Here is a 19,509-nt window from a genome sequence, read left to right as displayed (position 1 = left end):
TGACCAGCCCTCCCAAAGGTGCCACTGGCTGATGAACAGGGCTGGACCTCACCGAGGGGCCAGGTTCGTGTTTAGACCACATCACAGCCACAGCTCTGAACATCCAGGGAGGAGCTCAGGGCACAGACACAGAAGAATCTCCCAAGTTTGTTTCCCTGAAAACTGACTTGTGGTCCAGGCCCAACTAAGACCGCCTTCTCCCAGAAGCCCTCCGTGACTTCTTCAGCCCTCTTTGGGGCAGTATTTGCTGTGTGTCTTGCCCTGGTGACAGGTGTTGCTGTTTATCCTTCACGGACCATGTCCTGTGAGCCACTGTCTTAGAGAAGTGAAAGCAGCCTATTGTTTACTGGGGTCCAGGGAAGACTTCATTTGAACAAAGATTTCTGCAGTTTAGGGGGGAAGGTGGACAGACGCCATTGCTGCCAGGTCCTAATCTGCATGAGACCAGGGGGTGGAGACAGTTCAGCTCAGCCCTCCTCACAGCAGGAAGACTCAGGGCTTGTTGCAAGGTGTGGGATAAACAGGAAACAAGACCTTGGAGAATTTTAAGTGATGGGGATGAACTGCAGTGGCCCCAAGCCCCCAGACCAGGGAGTGTGCCCCGGCTGGCCTGAGACAACCGCGTCCCAGAGTCACCTCAGCGAGGGCAGCAGACACTCAGCTTGGGCTGCTGTCCAGGTCCTACACGTTCCCACAGGGCTTCATTTGACCTTCACCTGACCCAGAGAGAAAGGAGGGAGGCCTCACTCTCCCAATGTCACAGATGAGAGAACCAAGACACTGAAGATGAAATCGCTCCCAGTAGCGACATTCTATGATATGCCTGAAGGTCAGGGTAACTAGGTCAGAGGTGAGAGTGGACTTCGGCACTCCAGGCTTGGCTCCACAGAAGGATGGGATCAGAACGGGGTACCTGGGTTCTAGGGTGAAGTGTTTTTTGTTTTTTTTTTAACACACTATAGTTTCCAGAGCAATGTTAGGTTCACAGTATAACTGGGCAGAAAGTATACACGTACCCCTGGCCCCATGACCTGTACAGTGAGTGAATCTACACTAATATGTCATCATCACCCCAGGTTCACACTAGGGTTCACTCCTGGTGCTGTATGTCCCGTGGGTTTTAACAAATGTATGACACGTATCCATCATAATGGGATCTGTTTGTAAGCCTTTTTAAAAAAAATTTCCCCCTGTGGAGAATTTCAAGCATGCAAAAGTAGAGCAAAGAGTATAATGAAACTCATGTTCCCATCATTCAGCCTCACTAATTATTAACTCAAGGTCAACAGTGTTTTTCTTTAAATGTCAGCTCACCTGCCCCTGCTCCTCCGTAATCCTACTCTCTTGGCTGCCTGGTCCCCTCTTTCCATCCCCCTCAACCAGCCACACCTGTGCCTTTCTCTGAGTCCTGTCTTCTTTCCTACATCTTTTTTTTTTTTTTTTTTTTTACTTATTCCAGCTATTCTATTACATTTATTATTACTCAAATTATTCTTTGGATTTTTTAACTCATCTGTGCAGAAATGAATCTGGAGCCTAGGCTAGGCTTATAGTTGGAGAAGCAGACGCTGGTCTGAGAATGTGGACGCAGAGGCAGCCTACGAGGAGCCACGGGCTTCTCTGAGCCCCAGGGCGTGGTGGACACTGTCCCCTAGCGCTTTCATGACCTCAACACAGCACCAGGAAGAGGGACCGAATCATCAGACGGCATCGACATGAACAAAGGTCACACAGCAGCCACTCGGGAAACCAAACGTGCTGCTAAGAGGCCAGGCAGATAAGAAACACAGACATGCTGAACCCAGGTTTCTCTCGTGGCCCAGTTCCACTCTGCTCTGCTGTCCAGGAGCAAGAGAAGAGTCAAGCCCACAGCCACAGGGCTGAACAGCAGTCACACACCACCGACCTGCTCCCAAGTCAGTTCTGATGCACTCAGAACACGAACAGGTTCAGGGTTCTGGGTCCTCCTGTCTGTCCCAGGTGGTGTGGACGGAGGCGGGAGAGACTATTCAGACAGTCTGGAGTGCAGCTCTGTGTCTCTGCAGGTGGTGACCTTCGATGAGGGGGGCGTGAGTGGGCACAGCAACCACGTGGCTCTGAATGCAGCTGTGAGGTACGATGGTGCGCCAGTTCCCTGGGTGGCTGGGGTGGGCGGTCTCCTCATTACTCTCCACCTCATGGGTCATCTCACCTTATCCTCCCAGGAGCAGGCGCCCTCAAGTTCTAGAGTTATGACCTTGCCTCCTAATAGCTGAGTCTCTCTGTCCCCAGATGCAGCCAAATGCAGGAACTGATTGGATTCCTCCCTCTGCTTTGGCCTCAGGAAACGTTAGAGCCAAATTTCACCTCCTTGTAGCTCACGGGCAGGTCTGAGGGCTGGGATCGATGAATGGGCATCCTCCTGATTTCAGATTTTTCTTTGGAGAAGGAGGATGTGCACATCATTTGAAATCTCACCTGTTCTTTGCAGCCACTGCATTTTACTGACATGCATCTGCATTTAGGGCTTCCCTGGCAGCTCAGTGGTAAAGAATCTGCCTGCTGATGCAGGAGAGGTGGATTCAATCCTTGTGTCAGGAAGATCCCTTGGAAGAGGAGATGGCAACCCGCTCCAGTATTCTTGCCTGGGAAATCCCATGGACAGAGGAACCTGGCAGGCTATAGCCCACTGGAGTTGCAATGAGTCACACACAACTGAGCGACTAACAACCACGACCACACAACTAACAACCATGACCACCACCTGCATTTAACTGGTTAAAAAAAAAAAAAAACCCTCACAGATCTTGAGGGACTTCTCTGGGGTCATACAGACCAGTAGCTTATGTCCTGATCTCTTGAGCCTGCTCCTCTTGGGCCCAAAAGCAGCTTGCTGGACCCAGCCTAGGGAAGGGAGAGGGCAGCTTGAGGTCAAGGACTGACTCTACACCTTTCTTCTGAATGTGCCCGTTCTCTTCAGGGCTTGAAGATGTGTCTCCAGGGTACCTCTCTCCTGCCCTTAGATCTGCCTCTGAGCTCTTTCCTTGGAGTTCATCCCCAGGGCTCCACCCAGAGTGCAGGATGAGCTGCCTCTGAGCTCGGCATTTTCTATTTCTCAAGCTCTGTAAGTCAGGCCAACTTCTTGTCTTTAATCCCTGCTCCTGAGAACCCCTTCCCCATGAGTCCATATGTCTGTGTGTTGGGGTGTGGGGGAAGGGGACTCTTTGTCCCATTGCCCACCTGTCAGCTTCCGAAACAAGGATTTCATTTTCATATTGCTGTTGGACCCAGCTCACCCCTCCTCTTAGGATACACGCTTTTTTCTCACCACACTGCACAGCATGTGGGATCTTAGTTCCCTGACTAGGGATTGAACCTGCGCCCTCTGCAGTGGAAGCACCAAGTCTTAATGACTGGACCCCCAGGGAATCCCCTCACGCCTCCTCTTAGGGCAGTGAGCACAGAATGGCCTCTACTGCTAAGAGGTGTGTGCAAGGGGAGAGGACTGTCAGGGAAGAAATACCAATGAACACTTTACATATTTTCCCACCACACTCACATCACAATCTCATAAAGGAGAAAAACTCTGAAGAGTCCATTGTTACTTTCATCTCTGGTGGGCACAGCTTGGACCAGGGCACCTCATAAGCCACTGGTCATCTCCAGATTGGCTGACCTTGGATGAAGGACCCACCCTAGCCCCTTCAGCCATAGCCAGAGCTATGGAGTCCAAGGAATCTCTGTGGTGACTTATGCTCAAGAACCTGCCTGGAAACCTACGTGGAGGGACCCCAGGGTGGGGCAGGCCAGGCTCTAACAGCCCCTCCCATTAACTGCAGAGGGTTCTCACTTGCACTCTCTCCGTTTTCTCTGCCAGGACCCTGCAGGCAGAAGGGAAGCTACCCAAAGGTAAGGCCGTGCCCTGTTGCAACAGGTTGCTGCCACTGTCCCTCTAAATGTGCTAAATATACAGAGAGCTGCCCTTGGCCCAGTGGCGGGAGGGGGGCGGACAGGGAGGCAGGGCCACACTGTCCTGACTCAGCTCACTGTGCCTGTCACAGTGGGTTCCCCAGGCCTCACGGTCAAGTTGTGTCCACTGAGAAGTATCCTCTGTGTGTGAGGGAGGAGGGGGTGTCATCAGGGTTCTCTAGAGAAATGGACCAACAGGACATGCAGATAGACAGATGTGCTTCTGCATATATTATACACATACAGATGTTTACACAGCATCACTGACTCAATGGACATGAGTCTGAGCAAACACCGGGAGAAGGAAAGGACAGGCGAGCCTGGCTTGCTGTGGTCCATGGGGTCACAAAGTGTTGGGCACGACTTAGCAACAGAACAACAATAATAATATATAAAAAGGAATTGGCTCACACGATTATGGAGGCCAAGAAATCAAGGATCCACCACCTGCAAGCTGGAGGCCTAGGAGAGCCAGGGCGTCCTTTAATCTGTCTGAGTCCAAAGGCCTGAGAACAGGGAGCCGATAGGGTCAGTCTTGATCTTGGGCAGACAAGCAGGGTCCAGCTCTGCAGTCGGACAGAAGGGGACACGTTCTCCCTCCCTCGATGGACTGGACAAGACCGATCCAGGCCTTCTGCTTTCCCCAGTCATCCAGTTCAGATGTGAAACCCACAGACACACCCAGAAACAATTTTGACCAAGAACCTGGGACCCATATGGGCTGACACAGGACGTAACCACCTCTGTGGGCCTTGCCCCTCACCTGCCCGGCTTTCTCCCTGGCCAGCTTCTATCCCACCTCTAGTGTCCTTTCAGGATGTCCATCCAAGCTCACATCTATCCCCCAGGTAACTGACCAGGCTGTAGGTGACTGCTGGGTGCTGGACAGGTCTGAAACACTTCCTAACTCACGGGAAGGCGTCTGACCGCCCTCACCTCCCTGAGCCAGTTTCTTTGTGGACATGCACCCCTCACAGGAGAGCCCTGGGGACTGAATGATGGACCCCCAGGCAGCATGCCCTCTCTGGGTGGGCTTCTGGCTGGTGAAGCTGCAGGGGCTCAGGAACATAGCTCTGGTGTGTTTGCTCAACCCCAGAAGACAGCCCCGCTGGCGCTAGTGGGAAAGAACCCACCTGCCAATGCAGGAGACAGAAGAGACCTGGGTTGGGAAGGTCCCCTGGAGAAGGGAATGGCAACCCACTTCAGTATTCTTGCCTGGAGAACCCCATGGACAGAGGAGCCTGGCATGTACTCATGAAGAGTTGGACACAACTGAGCAGCTAACCACATGGCATGTGGGAGACAGGCGGGTCCCACACTCACAAATGACCAACAACCCATCATACAGATGAGAAACTTGAGGCTCACTGAGGTGAAGGGACCTCCCCAAGCCCATGAGTTCTCCAGTGACGCAGGAGCCAGGCCTATAGCCTCCTAAGACAGAAAGTCTGCCTGCACCACTCCCCCCTTGGGTTTGACCCTGGCCTCCAGCAGTCAGTCTCTCCCTGCTGGGGGCACAGAGCACACAGAGGGTGGCCTCCAGGTGTTCTGGGCCCTTTCACCCTCTCATCTGTGAGAACAATGGGCAAAGAGCAGCTCTGATGCACGCCAGTGGGGAGCTCAGGAAAACCAGCCTGGAGCTGCAAGTCACCCCGCCCTCCCCCGCCCCCGCAGGGTGCTCGGTGCTCACGCTCCAGTCTGTGAACCTGCTGCGCAAATACCTCTGTCTGCTGGACCTACCCTGCTCCCTGCTGCTCGCCCGCGACGCCCTCTTCGTGCTCACCCAACGTGAGGCAGCCCAGGCCCAGGTGAGGACCGCCCCTCGTCCCCACACCGCTCCCCCCGCCCCATCAGGTCCCCCAAAGCCCCTCACCCAAGGCCTTCCATGTGGTTCTGTCCCCAGGGCAGGCCCACAGCCAGACACTGGGAGCCGTAGACCTTCAGGGACTTGCACCTTATCTTCTGAGTATAGAAACAGCACAACTGGAAAAAAAAAAAAAAGTAACAATATAGGCTCAGTGTGGAAAGTCTGGGAGTAGATACATAAACGCAAGTCGAAAATAAAAATCATTCATCAAAACTACCTGCAACCCCATCCCATACAGGTAATCACTCAAATACAAGAGTATTGACATATGTATGTAAAATGGGGTGACACAGAGCCTGCTGTTTGAAACCTACTTTAACATCTTGACCGTCTTTTCTGACATCCTTACATGTTCAAATCTTAATGGCTGCCTGTGTTCCCTTGCACGGACATTGCCATAAAACAGTTCACAAACCCCTGAAGATTGGACATTTTGATTTATGGGTTTTTTACTGTTATACGTGGACCAGGCTTCCAGCTTGAGTCTTAAGAACTCAGACTTGTCAGGAGCCTCAGTAAAGACCAGTGGGCAGCCCACTGTTTGCCTGTTGAGGAGTCAGGCCAGGCGAGGCCCTCTTGGTGGAAAAGTGGTGGTCGGTGGGGGGCGGTGGGGTGGGGGGCGGTGGTCTGAGAAGCACTGGGCTAGCGAGGAGGCTGCCAGGAGTTCTAGTCCTTAACCCTTTGCATTCATGTGGAACTCTGAGAGTAATTTTTTTTTTAATGTTTTAATTGGAGGATAATTGCTTTACAATGTTGTATTGTTTTCTTCTGATCAACACCATAAATCAGCTATATGTCTACACATGTCCCCTTCCTCTTGAACCTCCCTCCCACCTCACACCCCATCCCACCCCTCTAGGCCATCACAGAGCACCAGACTGAGCTCCCATTATCTATTTTACAGATGGTAATGTATATGTTCCAATGGTACTCTGAGAAAAATTTTTATTTAAAAATTGTGGTTGTATTTCCTGTTGAAACCACAGTATGTAATATTTTTGCCTGAATATAGTGATGTTCTCATTATCAGCTTCAAGCTTATAGTCATCACGGGGTATTTACATCTCTAAAGCCATGGATGTTCGAACAATGAATATAAAATGAGTTTTTTACGTAAATGTTTGCAATGATACTCGCTTAGATTATAAGCATTAGTTGTGGTCTTTACAGAAAAACAGGAACTGTATTTATAGGGTCTATCTAGTTAAATCAGTTGTTATGATCTATTCTATTTAGAAACCGAGCTACATTAGTTCTGAATAATAGGATAACATTCCCCCACCAGATGGCAAAGAGACCCCTGGACCTATGGGTACCACTTCCTTTCTTCTTCTCAGAGTGGCTGTATTTACCCAGCTTAGCTGATTCAGAGGAGTCTGAGCAGAAAACAGCCCTGCACGAGTCATATACATGGGGTAACGGGGCCAAAGGATGAAGAATATAGGCGGGGCAAAGGAGTGAAGAATGAAGGCTCGAGTCAACCTGAGGGCTCTGGGTTCCAATCTCAGCTTTACTACCTGCTTGCTATTTGAGATGGATGAGTTTCCTCATCTGTTAAAAAAAAAAAAGCAACAGTAAAGCCCTTCGCTCACAGGGTTGTGACTGAGATTGTGCTCGGCTGCATCAGCACCGGCTGGTCTTGTCATGGGGATGTCAGGAGATGGAGGGGTGGGGCGGGAAGCAGCCACTATAGGCCAATCCAGGGGATTTCGAAGGTCACAGGGGAAGCCAGGTCTGGCTGTGGCTCTGAGTGTGCAGGTGGGAGGAGGCAGATGGAAACAGCAGAGCCACCAGCTCCAGAACCACTCCTCTCGTCCCCCCAGAGAGCCATGTCCTGCCACCGCAGCCAGCTGCTCTGGTTCCGCCGCCTCTATATGCTGTTCTCCCGCTACATGAGGATTAACTCTCTGAACTTTCTCTGAGCCAGAACGGGCTCTCGGACCAAGAAACCAAGGGAAAGACAGCCAGGGAGCCCAGGGCCTGTCTGGAGCAGGCTTGTCTCCCCGAGTCAAGGACATCCCAGCATCAACCTGAGTTCCAGGGCCCTCTCCTCCAAACTGCCCGGCCTCTAATAAAATGGGAGCTGTGCAGACCCAACAGGCTGCCAGACCTGAGCGTCTTCCTCTGGGCGACAAAACCAAAGCCACCAAACACAAACCAAGCCAAGGACAACGACAGCTACCTGGCTAGCTTCTCGAGTTCTTGTGTGGAACAGTTCACACAATGGCACAGTGTCTGTGAACTCCCTAACACAGACCTGCGATTATTATAAATAAACGTAAAGGTCTCTGGAATCCTGTCCTATGTCATATATTTTCATGTCTTTTCCAAGGCAGGCTCACCCCCCATACACATGCAGAGCAGTCTATACTGAATTTGTTCAACCATAATTCCATGGCTTTATCTTTGTGGACTACACATCAGATTCAAATCTAGGGAAAACGCCTCCACAAGGGGACCTCCCAGGTGGTCCAGTGGCTAAGACTCCGCGCTCCCAATGCAGGGGACACGAGAAGAGCAAGATGCTACCAACAAAAAAAATGCAAGTTGCAAAACAAAACATACAGAAGCTGCTGCTGCTGCTAAGTCGCTTCAGTCGTGTCCAACTCTGTGCGACCCCATAGACAGCAGCCCATTAGGCTCCCCTGTCCCTGGGATTCTCCAGGCAAGAACACTGGAGTGGGTTGCCATTTCCTTCTCCAATGCATGAAAGTGAAAAGTGAAAGTGAAGTCGCTCAGTCGTGTCCGACTCTTAGCGACCCCATGGACTGCAGCCCACCAGGCTCCTCCATCCACGGGATTTTCCAGGCAAGAGTACTGGAGTGGGGTGCCATTGCCTTCTCCATACAGAATCTAGTAGTAAAGAATTCACCTGTCAATGCCAGAGACATAAGAGATTTGAGTTTGATCCCTGGGTGGCAAAGATCCCCTGGAGAAAGGAATGGCAACCCACTCCAGTATTCTTGCCTGGAAAATCTCATGGACAGAGGAGCCTGGTGGGCTACAGTCCACAGGGTCGTGAAGACACGACTGAAGTGACTTAGCATTTGTTTTTAGGAGACACAAAACTATATGTTTTATATGCCACAGCAAGAGGGAGGCAGGTCAGAGGGGATGTTCACTGCACCATAATAAACTCCTGTTTCACCTGTAGAATGTTTTACCAGCTCCTTCCAACCTGCCTTCAGCTGATGTGGTGACCACACAGAACCCCAGTCCATCTGGATGTCCTCCTCCTGCTCTTTTTTCTGGTCTACTCTCCCTCCCAGATAATTTCATAAGTCACTTTCCTAAAGCAAAGAGCAATACTTACTAAGCATTTGCCATTAGGTATGTACATATACACCCAGTAGTTGGTAATGGAAGGGATGCTTTAAGAAAGCATCTTATTGTAATAAATAAAGCACTGATTATGATAGGAAGCTACATGGAACACGGAGGGTGTGGCAGGGTACGGGTCGGAAGACGGTTTAGAGCCCTCAGGGCTTCCCAGCACATATAGGACAGAGCCAAGATGCCACAGGCGGCTTCTATTTCTTTCTGACCCTCTATTTCTTCCCACCACAAGTCTGGCTTTACCTTGTGCCCACACCTCTGTCCACAGCTGCTTCTCTCTTCTTGTCCCAAATCCTGCTTCCTTTAAAAACATAGGCTCAAAGTTATTGTTGATGGGTAGAGGGGGCTCAGTTTTGCAAAATGAAGAGCTGTGGAAATTGGTGGCACAAAACCGTAAACATACCCAGCACCACTGAGCTGTGCACTAGAAATTAATTTTGTGTATTTTACCACAATTGGCAGGGGGGGCGGGGGGGGATCAGAAGCTGATTGACTTAAAAAAAAAAAGAAACAGGCTCCCATCACACTCCCCCAGAGGTTTTCCACAACTAGCTCCTTCTCCTCCAGACTCCTGGGTTCATGTTCTTGTCACAGCTTGGGTAGCTTGTGACCACTCACCAGCTCTCATTTGTCCTTTGACACCATCCCCCCCACCCCACCCCCCAGCCAGGCCAAGGCTGCAAGAACCATAACAGTGCTCAGTAATTACCTGCCACTGAACCACTGGCCTCGGAAGCAAAACCAAAGGACAGGGAAGACGATAAACCAGAGGAACCGCTTTAATGTTAAAAATATTTATTTCTCTAGAAGATCGCACAAAAGTCAGGAAGGGGGACAGAAGGGTATCAACTAGCCTATGTCAAAATCAGGTAGGGGAGGACAAGAGCTGCCTGAAGACACTGGTGGCCGGAGCAGACTGCAGAGGCCGTAGGCCCTTCCTGGACAGGAGGCGTGGGAGCTCACTCCTTGGACATGTTCTTGATGGTCTTATGCTCCTTCATGGCCTTTTCCCAGTCGCTGCCATTGAACTCTTCCACCACCACGCTGCGCACGGTGCCCTCATCCAGGCAGTGGGGGGCAATCCCTGCAGGGAGGTGGGCATGAAAGCCGGGAAGGCTCTCAGACAAACCCACCCCACAGCTCACCACGGCAGCTCCTGGCTCACTCTCCTTCTCTCAAACGGGGCTCAGGGGTGGCCAGGGCTGACTGTCATTCAACATCGAGCTGAGAGGACAAAAGAGAAAGGCTTGAGCCTGGAGCCACCTCTGCTGGGCAGCCTGAGGAATTCACAGGCCTCATCCAGGGCACTGAGGGGTAACTTTCTCAGCTTTAAATATGTCCCCATCCGTACAGGAAGGCAGGCGGGAAAGACGCTCCGTGTAGCAGGAAAGGAGCAGACAGGAGCTCTATGGGAAGAAGGGTAGGCGGGCAGGGTGACGTCAGGCCCCCCCAAGGCTCAAGACAGCTGGCCCATGCAGTCCTGGAGGCTGCAGGCTTCCAGAAGCAGCCTCCATGGCTACTTCCTACCCGATTTGCATAGCAGCTGGTGTCATTCTTAACTGTCTAAGGGTGGTTTTGCCCCCAGATCCAAGAAGAGGGACCTGGGGTTTCCTTGTTTGTGTTTGAACAAGCCCAGTTTTACTGGCATCATCACTGCTGTTCATCCTCACCTCCTTCACATGCCACCCCCGCCACCCCAGGCCCATGTCCTCCCCCTGCAGTGGGCCCCCCGGCAGCATCCAGCTCCCACAGCAGCAGGAAATACGAGTCAGGACCGGAAGGTCTCTGGAGGCCCAGGGCCAGGCTATGCCGTGTCTGCGAAGAGTTCAGTGGGCGAGCCCAGCTCCTCTCACACACGTGAGGGAGAGGCCTGGCCAGGCAGGAGGATGGCCAGAGACTCCAGCACCCGTTCCAGAGCGTGTCTCACCCCAGGTGGCCACAGGGCGTTGGTGCCCTGAGCTTGCCCCCATTCCACTCACCGAAGCCTCCAGGGTTAGAGCGGGGAGAATAAAAGCTCTGGACGCCACAGCGCTTACAGAAGGTGTGCTGCGCCTTGTGGGTATTGAAGGTGTACGTGGTGATGCTGTCGGCTCCCTGAGAGACACAGACAAGGAGCTTCAGTTGTCTTTTACAGAAATAAACCCTGTAAAAACCTCAGTGGGGAACGCCCTCTGGCCCGGCTCCCAGGGTCACGAGGACACGTCCTGTCTGAGGTTGGGGCCCATCGTCACAACCTGGAGACCCATCAGCCTGGAGCATGACAACTCAGGGCTCCCTGCACACAAAACCTCTGATCTTGAGCTCCCCACTGCGGCCCAGGCCTAAATGAGGAGGCATCAAGTGAGGGACTGGGTCCCCGTGTCCCCAGACAGCACCGCTCAAGGCCTTGAGAACATGCTCGCTGGACTCAAATTCATCTACAAAGGACCAGGAAAGGACATCACAGGCTAACATCCCTAATGGAGACACAGACAGGAGACCCAGCAGAGGACGTGCACAGACAGTTCAGAGAAACCGGAGAACAAGTCTCTCTTTAACCTTTGACACGATATCCATGCTCACGAACTGCAGTGAGGTATGCTCTTCATTGTCCCGGGGAAAAATTACCAACTGAGCTTACTCAGAACTGCGTGTGTAGAGAAACGTGCACTCCTGGATGTGAGTCACAGGAGTACAAATCCACAACACTGGATAATATCTGCCAACATTGCAAAATGCACACCTTCTCTAACCCAGCAATGCCACTTTTAGAAATGTATCCTGCAATCAAAACTCTGTATTTTATCCAACCACATGGATATAGGTGTTAACGCACCATCTGTAAAGGCGAAACCTTATAAAAAATGGAAACTGTCCCACAGAAGATTAAAGGAATCAAGTACAGACATTAGAATGGAATCTCTCCGAGTTTTGAAAAGAATGAGGCAATTCCACTTAGAAATACTAACAAGCAGACAATCTCCAAGGTTACAGAGGGAACTGAAAAGGCGAGGTTTGAAACAATTTGTGCAGTACACTACCATTCCTATTTTTAAAAAGCACACACCCTGGCACGCACTTTCAAAGAATAACTGAGAAAGCAGCAGTTTATCTCTGGAGACACTGGGTGCCTGAAGGGTCAGAGGTTTCCACATGTCTTCCCGACCATCACCATGGAGAGGGTCCCTCGGAGCCACACAGAGAAGTGGCTCCCTGAGGGGCCTCTTCTCAACACCCCCGCCCCCAACCTCTCCTCCACATACAGGCAGCAGGGAACAGTCACGTGGTCCCCAACCACGCAGGGGTATCTGATCAAACACTTCCCCTCAAGAAACTCACAGTCTCACGGCCTCCTGGGTCTCATCAGCATGAGAGCCCAGTGCTGACACCAGACCCTGTCCATGCATCCAACCACCAGCCTGACCCACCCTCGAAATTTCTGCTGAACACATGGCCCATCTTAGTTGTAATGCCCTGTACGTTCAACCTCCCTGCTTACTTCTGTCTCCCTGCCCTGTCAGAAATGACCACCATGACGAGAGACCCATGGTCAATTCTCCCGACCCCAGGGGTCACACCCTCTGAGCCTGACCAGTCCTACCATTCTAAGGATGCTCATTTCCAGCCTGCCCACTGGTCTGCCTCCACCCTCTGGTCACAAAGGCCAACCTGCAGCTCCTTGGACATGCAGAGTGTGCGCCCCCAACAGCCTCATCTCTAGGGGTCTGCCCAAGCCCACCGAGACTCGCCACCAGTCGGCCTCTGCCACACTGCCCTGCTTAACTCTCCACATGGCACTTCTAGGCCTCTTATTTCTCTGTCTCCCCTTTGTAAAACATAAGCCCTGAGGGGACAAGGGCCTCGTCTGCCACATAAACTGCTGGGTTTCAGTGTGACAGAGCCTGGCACACAAGAGGTGCCCATAAACACTGCTGAATCAAAGAATGAGTTCTGTACTTAATTTTAAAGGACAAACAGAAAATTGCTCCTTCAACAGGCTGGGTCAGAGAACAGTGCAGTAAACACCAGGGCAATGACTGGCGGGCGGGCCCATGGAGGGGACAAAGTGGGTAACTCTCAACTCTGAAACCGAGGGCCCCTGGCCGCCCATGTGTCTTCGGGGACCACCTGTCTCAAGGGGTCGGGCCACAGTCTCTAGCTGGCACCCAGGGGAGGGGGTCTCGTGGGAAAGACAAGGGCAGGCCTGCTGCCCACTGGCACCCTCCTCCCCACATAAGACACCCATGGGAAAGATCCAGGGCAGACAAAGAAAAGCAGACAAACTGACCCAAAGTGCCTGGGATTAAATCTCAGCTTCTCCTTCCAGACACTCACTGAGGGGCCACTCAGTGCCAAGGCCCTGGGGCCACGAGCGCAGACATGACCAGAGGTGCTTCCAGGAGGCCCTCCTGACCCAGGGAAGGAGACCTTCGCACAGGTCACAACCCCAAAGCAAAGACACTGATCAGACCACAGCAGGCAATGGGACCCAAGGACCAATCACAGCTCCATCCCATCCCGTGAGCAGAGTGCCAAAGCTTCTGTACTCTTTGACCAGAGATTTTACTTCCATGAGAACTGATCCAAAGAAACAATTTCTAAATTATTAAAGACTTAGGCACAGGGAGGTTCAAGATAGCACTGCACTCAACCTAGACGTTCAAGTGTAGAAAATCACTTGTGGCACATTCATATAACAAAAAACACTACAAATATAGCCATAATTGTGTAAGTAGGAAGTGGCTATGGCCGGGGAGGGGGTGGAGGGGAAGCCAGGGGCCAAGGGACGGTGGCAGGAAGGCCTTTCTCTCTTTACCTTGCAAAGCTGGGACCAAGCACAAAAAATTCCCCCAAAGAATAAAGTTAAAAATCTTTTCAATCAAAAAAAAAAAAAAAATCTTTTCAATCATTTATTTTTCATTGGGAAATGGTAAGAGTCAGTTATAATACAGAAAATGAGGTAAAATTCTGTGCTGAGAAAAACGCATATATTTAGACGTATTCATCCATGTCCAAAATAATGCACAAGGACACACACCAAAACACAATAATGGTTACCTTTGATTGAGAGGATCTGAGTGATCTTAAATTTATTTTTTGATCCTCCATGTTTATACATAATGGATCAAATATGTATCCAAAATATAAAGGAGAAAAATAACATAACTTTTTAAAGAGAAGCATGAAACCTGGGTGACAGGGAAAGTAAAGCCCCCGAGAGGCCCAGGAGGCTCCCGGCCCCCTGTAAGCCAGGGCAGGGCCCCCCAGCCCCGCTCAAAACACTCACCTTCAGAAGCTTGAAGCGAGAGGCAGGGACAATGAAGTGTTTGTTCTGCTTCTTCTTGCAGATGCTGCAGCTACGGAAAGACACGAGCAGACCCCGGACAGTGAACAACCCTATGTGCCCTCTGGGTTTCCCGGTCCCAGGAGCCGGCTGACCATGGAGGTGAAGGCCCTCTCACTGCCCTCCAAGGAAGGGTGGCTCAGGCAGGCAGGTTGGGCGCCTGGGGGCCTCTGCTCCGCAGGTCCACAGCCAGCAGTGCAAGCCACACAACCCTAAGAAAACCAGGACGTGCAGAACCACGTTCCCGCTCCCCACCCCCGCCCCCACCCCTGGTTTACGAGCGACAGGAAGGGTGGGTTCACAGAAATCTAGCATCAGGCAGATCTCTGCTCTCCGCCTCGGGATCCACATCCCCCGCAGAAACGGACAAGGAAGCCTAGGTCCCCTGACCTCCTCTGCACATCAGAGGAAGCCCAGCTCCACGGCCCACAGGTCCTCAGAAGTAAACCTAAGTCCCTTGTTTTAGTCCCCCTTTTACGAAACTCTAATTCCACACGGGGTCCTCTAACAGCTTATTCCATAGGGCTGCTTCTTCCATCTGTTAGTACTGGGTCAGGTCCCCGCGGGAGGAATTCCATGGAATCTATTCATTCTTCACATATAACCCAGGCACCACGGCACCAAGGGGCAGAAAGAACTGGCTATTGTTGAACAGTCAGTTACACACCAACCACAGGTCAGAAGGCGAGCCTGGAGGGCCTGACCTATCACAAGGTGGGCAGGTGCTGACAGCGGGCCCTCTGCTGTCCCTGGTAGCGCCACTTGCCTCACCTAGACAGATGCGCCAGGTAGCCTGGGGCATGGCAAGCTTCCAGGTGTGCATGCACTTGCCTCACCCCACCCAATTCTGTGGAGTTCTGCAGACTCTGCCCAAGGCCTTTCATCCAGCATCCAGCCCAACCATCTTCAAGGTACCACTCTCTCCCACACACGGGTGGCACTCGTCTCTGAGAAACTGCCTGGCCCGAGTCGAGGGAACCCTCCATGTCCCCTGAAGCTGTGCTGCAGGACTGAGCTGTGTCACACACACAGCAGGCTGTTATTCTTAGCCTCCCGCCATCTTTTAAATTTTTAAAGAAAACATCTAACACACATAAAAGGAAAAAACAGTACATGAACCTTTATGTTCCCATCACCTGACCCCAATTCCCTGCTCACGGCCATGGTGGTTTCACCTGGATCCCAACTCCCCAGACGATGCTGAAGTGCCCTCAGGCGCTGTGTCCTCTGAAACAATGTAGGAAAAGACGACACTCACTTGCAGTCGAAGATGTGCAGGTCAGCCGAGGCCCAAACTTCAAAGCGCACGGCCCCACAGTGGCAGCCTCCTGTGTGTTTCACCAGGCCCTGGTATTCGCTGGAGGGAGAAATCAGAGAGATTAGGATTCCTAAGCTGTCAGGCCACAGTGGAAAGAGAGCAACAAGATGGAACTGGAGTCTTCACGGGACAACGGGGACACATTTCTGCTTTTGAGGTGCCCTCAGTTTTATAAAAGGATTCAGTGCCTTCTGTGTCTACGAGCTCTTTTTTCCACTTCTATTTTGTTAAGTCGCAGAATAAATTATTCCCAATGTATGGAAAAGAGAGAACTGGGGTGAAGATCCTAAACCAGCCACCTGAACATTTTTATTTATATGGCCAGTACTAATTAAGATTTTTTATAAGCAGGGCAATAAAAAAACTAGGGACAGTAGACAGGGTCCCGGCCTTAGGGACCTTGAGCAGCCATTACACAAATTACTGAATATTTACATGACTGTGAAAAAGGGTGTACAGGCTGCTGAGAAAAAGAAAGACAAGAGGATCAGACCGAGTCCTGTGGTTCAGAAGAGTCTTTGAGAAAGTTAACAAAAGGCTCCTGTAATTCTGCTGCATTTCCCTCTGGTATTTTGCATACATGTGAATTTTTACAGAGCTATTTGTATACATTATGTTCAACTTTAATCCCTTTAAAACTTGTAAGTCAGGTCCTTCATTGGACATTATTAAGATTTGATAAATATCATCCAAGTACTTTCCAGAAGGGCTAAACACTCTTATCAGTAATGAATGAGAAAACATTTCACTGAATCTTCTCAAGCAATAATTACAGGAAAAGGAGCTTGCTGCAGCTTTAATTTGCATTTATTTGGTTACCAAGACTGTATGCTTTTTCATGTTTCTATACAAGCTGACTCCATTAATTTGATGTATTTTTTCCCCTGCATACACAAATAATGCTTATGGTAAAAAACAAACCTTACAACATTGGACAGTGCTAAAGATGAGAGCCTCCTAACACCCAAGGGACCCACAGTTAACTGTTTGCTCTATGATCCTCCAGATTCATACAATAATGTTTTAACAGTAACAGTGAAGTTACATATTCTAGTTTTTCTTTCTTGAATGAATGTAACTTGCGCCAATCTGATAGGTTAAAAACAACAACAACAACAACTCACCCTTTCACTTCAACACTTTGAAATCTTTTTTTTTTTTTTTTTGCCATTTATCAGTTTGTTTTAAAATCTAAATTTACTCCAAATCTGCGTTTTACGACACTGGGCAGTAGCTGGCACACTTTAAGGGCTCAAAATTGTTGGATGATGTAGATTTTTAAATGTTCAGCCTACAGTCCAAGATGATAAACCAAAAAGTGAAGCGCACGGAAAACCCAATATTTCATCTCTGAGAAGCACTCGCCTAACGAAGAGAATTTCTTACGGACAAAAGACAAAAAAACACTTTTAAGAAAAAGAGATCCTCGAGTTGTTATGCAATTGTTGGGTTGTTTTGTTTTTTGGGGGGAGAGGTTCTAGTGAAACACGACTGACAATGAAATATTAAGGGCGCTACAGGGCACGGGCCTCATCTAGACGACGAGGCGCCCCCCGGAGCTAACAGCTCGCTGCGAACCCCACGGCCCGTCCAAAGTCCTTCTGGGGCAGCTGGGAAGCCGGGGGTCCTTGGCCCGCGGTCGCAAAGCGGGGGGAAGCAGAGCCCCGGGCCTTGGAGCGCTCGCGGAGGTTCCGAACCCAGCGGCCCGCTCGGTCTTCCAGCCGCCTGGCTCCGCGCAGTGCGCGCGCTGTAACCGAGCCGCCGGTCTCCCCGGAGGCTCCGAACTGTCCCAGCGCCTCTCGCCCCGTCCCTGCCCTCACAGCCGCTCTCCAAACACACATGCACAAACACGAAAGAGGCCCCGGGACCGGGAGCCGCGCCGACCCTCATCCCGGGAAGGCTGCCGCCTCGGCGCGCAGCGCGGGCCGGGCGGAGGCCTTTGTCCGGCCGGTGCGCGGCTCGAGCACCGTGGCGACGTTAGGGGCGCCGGCCCGGCCGCGCCGCACTCACTAAGTGTCCAGCAGCAGCTTGGCGGCGCCCTCGAAGCTGAGCCTCTGCCGCTTTTGGAAGGTCTCCCAGCGCTCCCGCTGCTCGCCCAGGTCCAGCTCCGACGCGGTAAGCGCCGAGGGCGGAGGCGGGGGCAACGGCGGCACCGGCGGCGGCTCCCCGGGGCCCGCCTCCTGCACCGGCGGCGACCGTCGCTTGGCCGCCGGCTGCCTCGCCGCCGCCCGGCTCCCGCCCCCGGCCTGAACCGCGGGCCGCCGTGCGCGATCGGCACTAGGGGCCGAGGCAGGGGCCCTGGAGGTCCCCGGCCGCTTCTGCCCGCGTGGCTTGGTCGCCCCGCCGCTTCTCGCCCGCCGCATGGCTCCCGCAGCCTGGCGCGCAGGCCTCTCCGCCGCGCGTCCCCGCTCACCCGCGCGCCCGCAGCGCCCCGCGCGCTACCACCGTCCGCGCGCGCCCGCCGCCCCTCTGGCATACGGGGCGCCGCGCCCGCCCCGCCCCGCCCCGGCCGCTGTCCGGCCTCGGCCCCCGCCCCGCCCGCACCTGGCCACCGCGAGCGCACCCACCCCTGCTCGCCGCGGGGCCCGCACCTGCGCCGCTCCAGCCGGCAAGCCCTGCGGGACCGCGCCTCGGGCCTCGGCTCCCGACACTCGAGGCCCGTTTGCACCTGCCGCGAAGCCTCCTGGCCTCCTGAAACCCCTGAGTGCTTCCTCCTGCCTTCCTGAGGCCTGGGTCACCCTGAATTCCCAGTCACACGCGAGCAGGCACCCCGGGACAACTTCATCTCGGATGAGGACAGCACCTGCCTGGCAGGAGCCATCGTGCGCCCGAATGAGCTAGGTAATGTGGATAAATGACCTGCCTCTCCGGGACAAGCAGCAGCTGAAATCAAAGTTCTCACACTTGGGCTTTCCTGACAGATTATAAAACAGCGTCTTCAGGAGCTTGATAGTCAACAGATTTTTTAAATTTAGTAAGTGAATGAACTCCACACCAAATTCCATTATTATGGTTCTATTGATCACAGCACCAATTTAAAGACAAACTCACAAGAACCACTGATGGAACTCAAATATTTTCCAAACCTATTTTGTTGCCCTATTTTATTCAGATCTTGAAAGAAATAACATTTTTATATAATAACTTTTAACTAATTTTTTGTGCCCTACTTCCTTAATTTTCACCTTCCTTTGTTAATTGTTTTTATCTTATCGTTAGTTTATTGAATTAAATACAGAGGTTCTTTTAGTATTTTTTGTTGTTCAGCCGCTAGGTTGTTTGACTCTTCGATCCCATGGACTGTAGCACACCAGACTCTTCTGTCCTCCACTATCTCCTGGAGTTTGCTCAAATTTATGTCCATTGAGTCAGTGATGCCATCCAACCATCTCATTCTCTGCCACCTCTTCCCTTTTTGCCTTTAATCTTTCCCAGCATCAGCGTATTTTCCGTTGAGTGGGCTCTTTGAAGCAGGTGGCCAAAGTATTGGAGCTTCAGCATCAGTTGTTCCAATGAATATTCAGGGTTGATTTCCTTTAGAGGTGACTGGTTTGATCTCTTTGCAGTTCAAGGGATTCTCAAGACTCCTCCAGCACCACAATTGGAAAGCATCAATCTTTCGGTGCTCAGTCTTCTCTGTACATGACTACTGGAAAAACCATGGCTTTGATTATATGGACCTTTGCAGGCAAGGTTAATGTCTCTGCTTTTTAATAC

At 51.7% G+C, this 19,509-nt stretch overlaps 2 protein-coding genes across 8 annotated transcripts in view; one reads left to right on the top strand and one right to left on the bottom strand.

Annotated features, from left to right (window-relative positions):
• PIGL (phosphatidylinositol glycan anchor biosynthesis class L) overlaps positions 1–15,981 on the top strand; it is a 49,903-nt gene extending 33,922 nt beyond the window's left edge. The window contains exons 4-8 of one of the 6 annotated variants that reach the window (XM_027519462.1): positions 2,046–2,113; positions 3,857–3,888; positions 5,623–5,756; positions 14,479–14,576; positions 15,819–15,981. In XM_027519462.1, the coding sequence (XP_027375263.1) occupies positions 2,046–2,113; positions 3,857–3,888; positions 5,623–5,756; positions 14,479–14,568 (324 nt within the window). In that variant the 3' untranslated portion in view covers positions 14,569–14,576; positions 15,819–15,981. Of the gene's footprint in view, positions 1–2,045; positions 2,114–3,856; positions 3,889–5,622; positions 5,757–5,851; positions 6,238–7,638; positions 8,110–14,478; positions 14,577–15,818 lie in introns of those variants that run through there. The other 5 variants (XM_027519461.1, XM_027519463.1, XM_027519465.1 and 2 more) reach the window with 5 other exon arrangements.
• Positions 9,930–18,196, bottom strand: CENPV (centromere protein V). 2 transcript variants are annotated; one of them, XM_027519468.1, is made up of 5 exons: positions 17,803–18,188; positions 15,733–15,831; positions 14,418–14,487; positions 11,131–11,245; positions 9,930–10,235 (listed from the first exon to the last, which is right to left on the bottom strand). In XM_027519468.1, the coding sequence occupies exons 1-5, from the start codon at positions 18,153–18,155 to the stop codon at positions 10,111–10,113; spliced, it is 762 nt and encodes a 253-aa protein (XP_027375269.1). In that variant the 5' UTR covers positions 18,156–18,188; the 3' UTR covers positions 9,930–10,110. The 2 variants fall into 2 exon arrangements, with proteins under 2 accessions (XP_027375269.1, XP_027375270.1); XM_027519469.1 differs by lacking the exon at positions 9,930–10,235 and adding an exon at positions 10,242–10,375 and having other exon boundaries at positions 17,803–18,196.
• Positions 18,197–19,509: the final 1,313 nt, after the last annotated feature.

The sequence above is a fragment of the Bos indicus x Bos taurus genome, chromosome 19 (assembly GCF_003369695.1).
Source record: "Bos indicus x Bos taurus breed Angus x Brahman F1 hybrid chromosome 19, Bos_hybrid_MaternalHap_v2.0, whole genome shotgun sequence".
NCBI lineage: Eukaryota > Metazoa > Chordata > Mammalia > Artiodactyla > Bovidae > Bos > Bos indicus x Bos taurus.
This window is presented reverse-complemented; position numbering and strand designations above follow the sequence as displayed.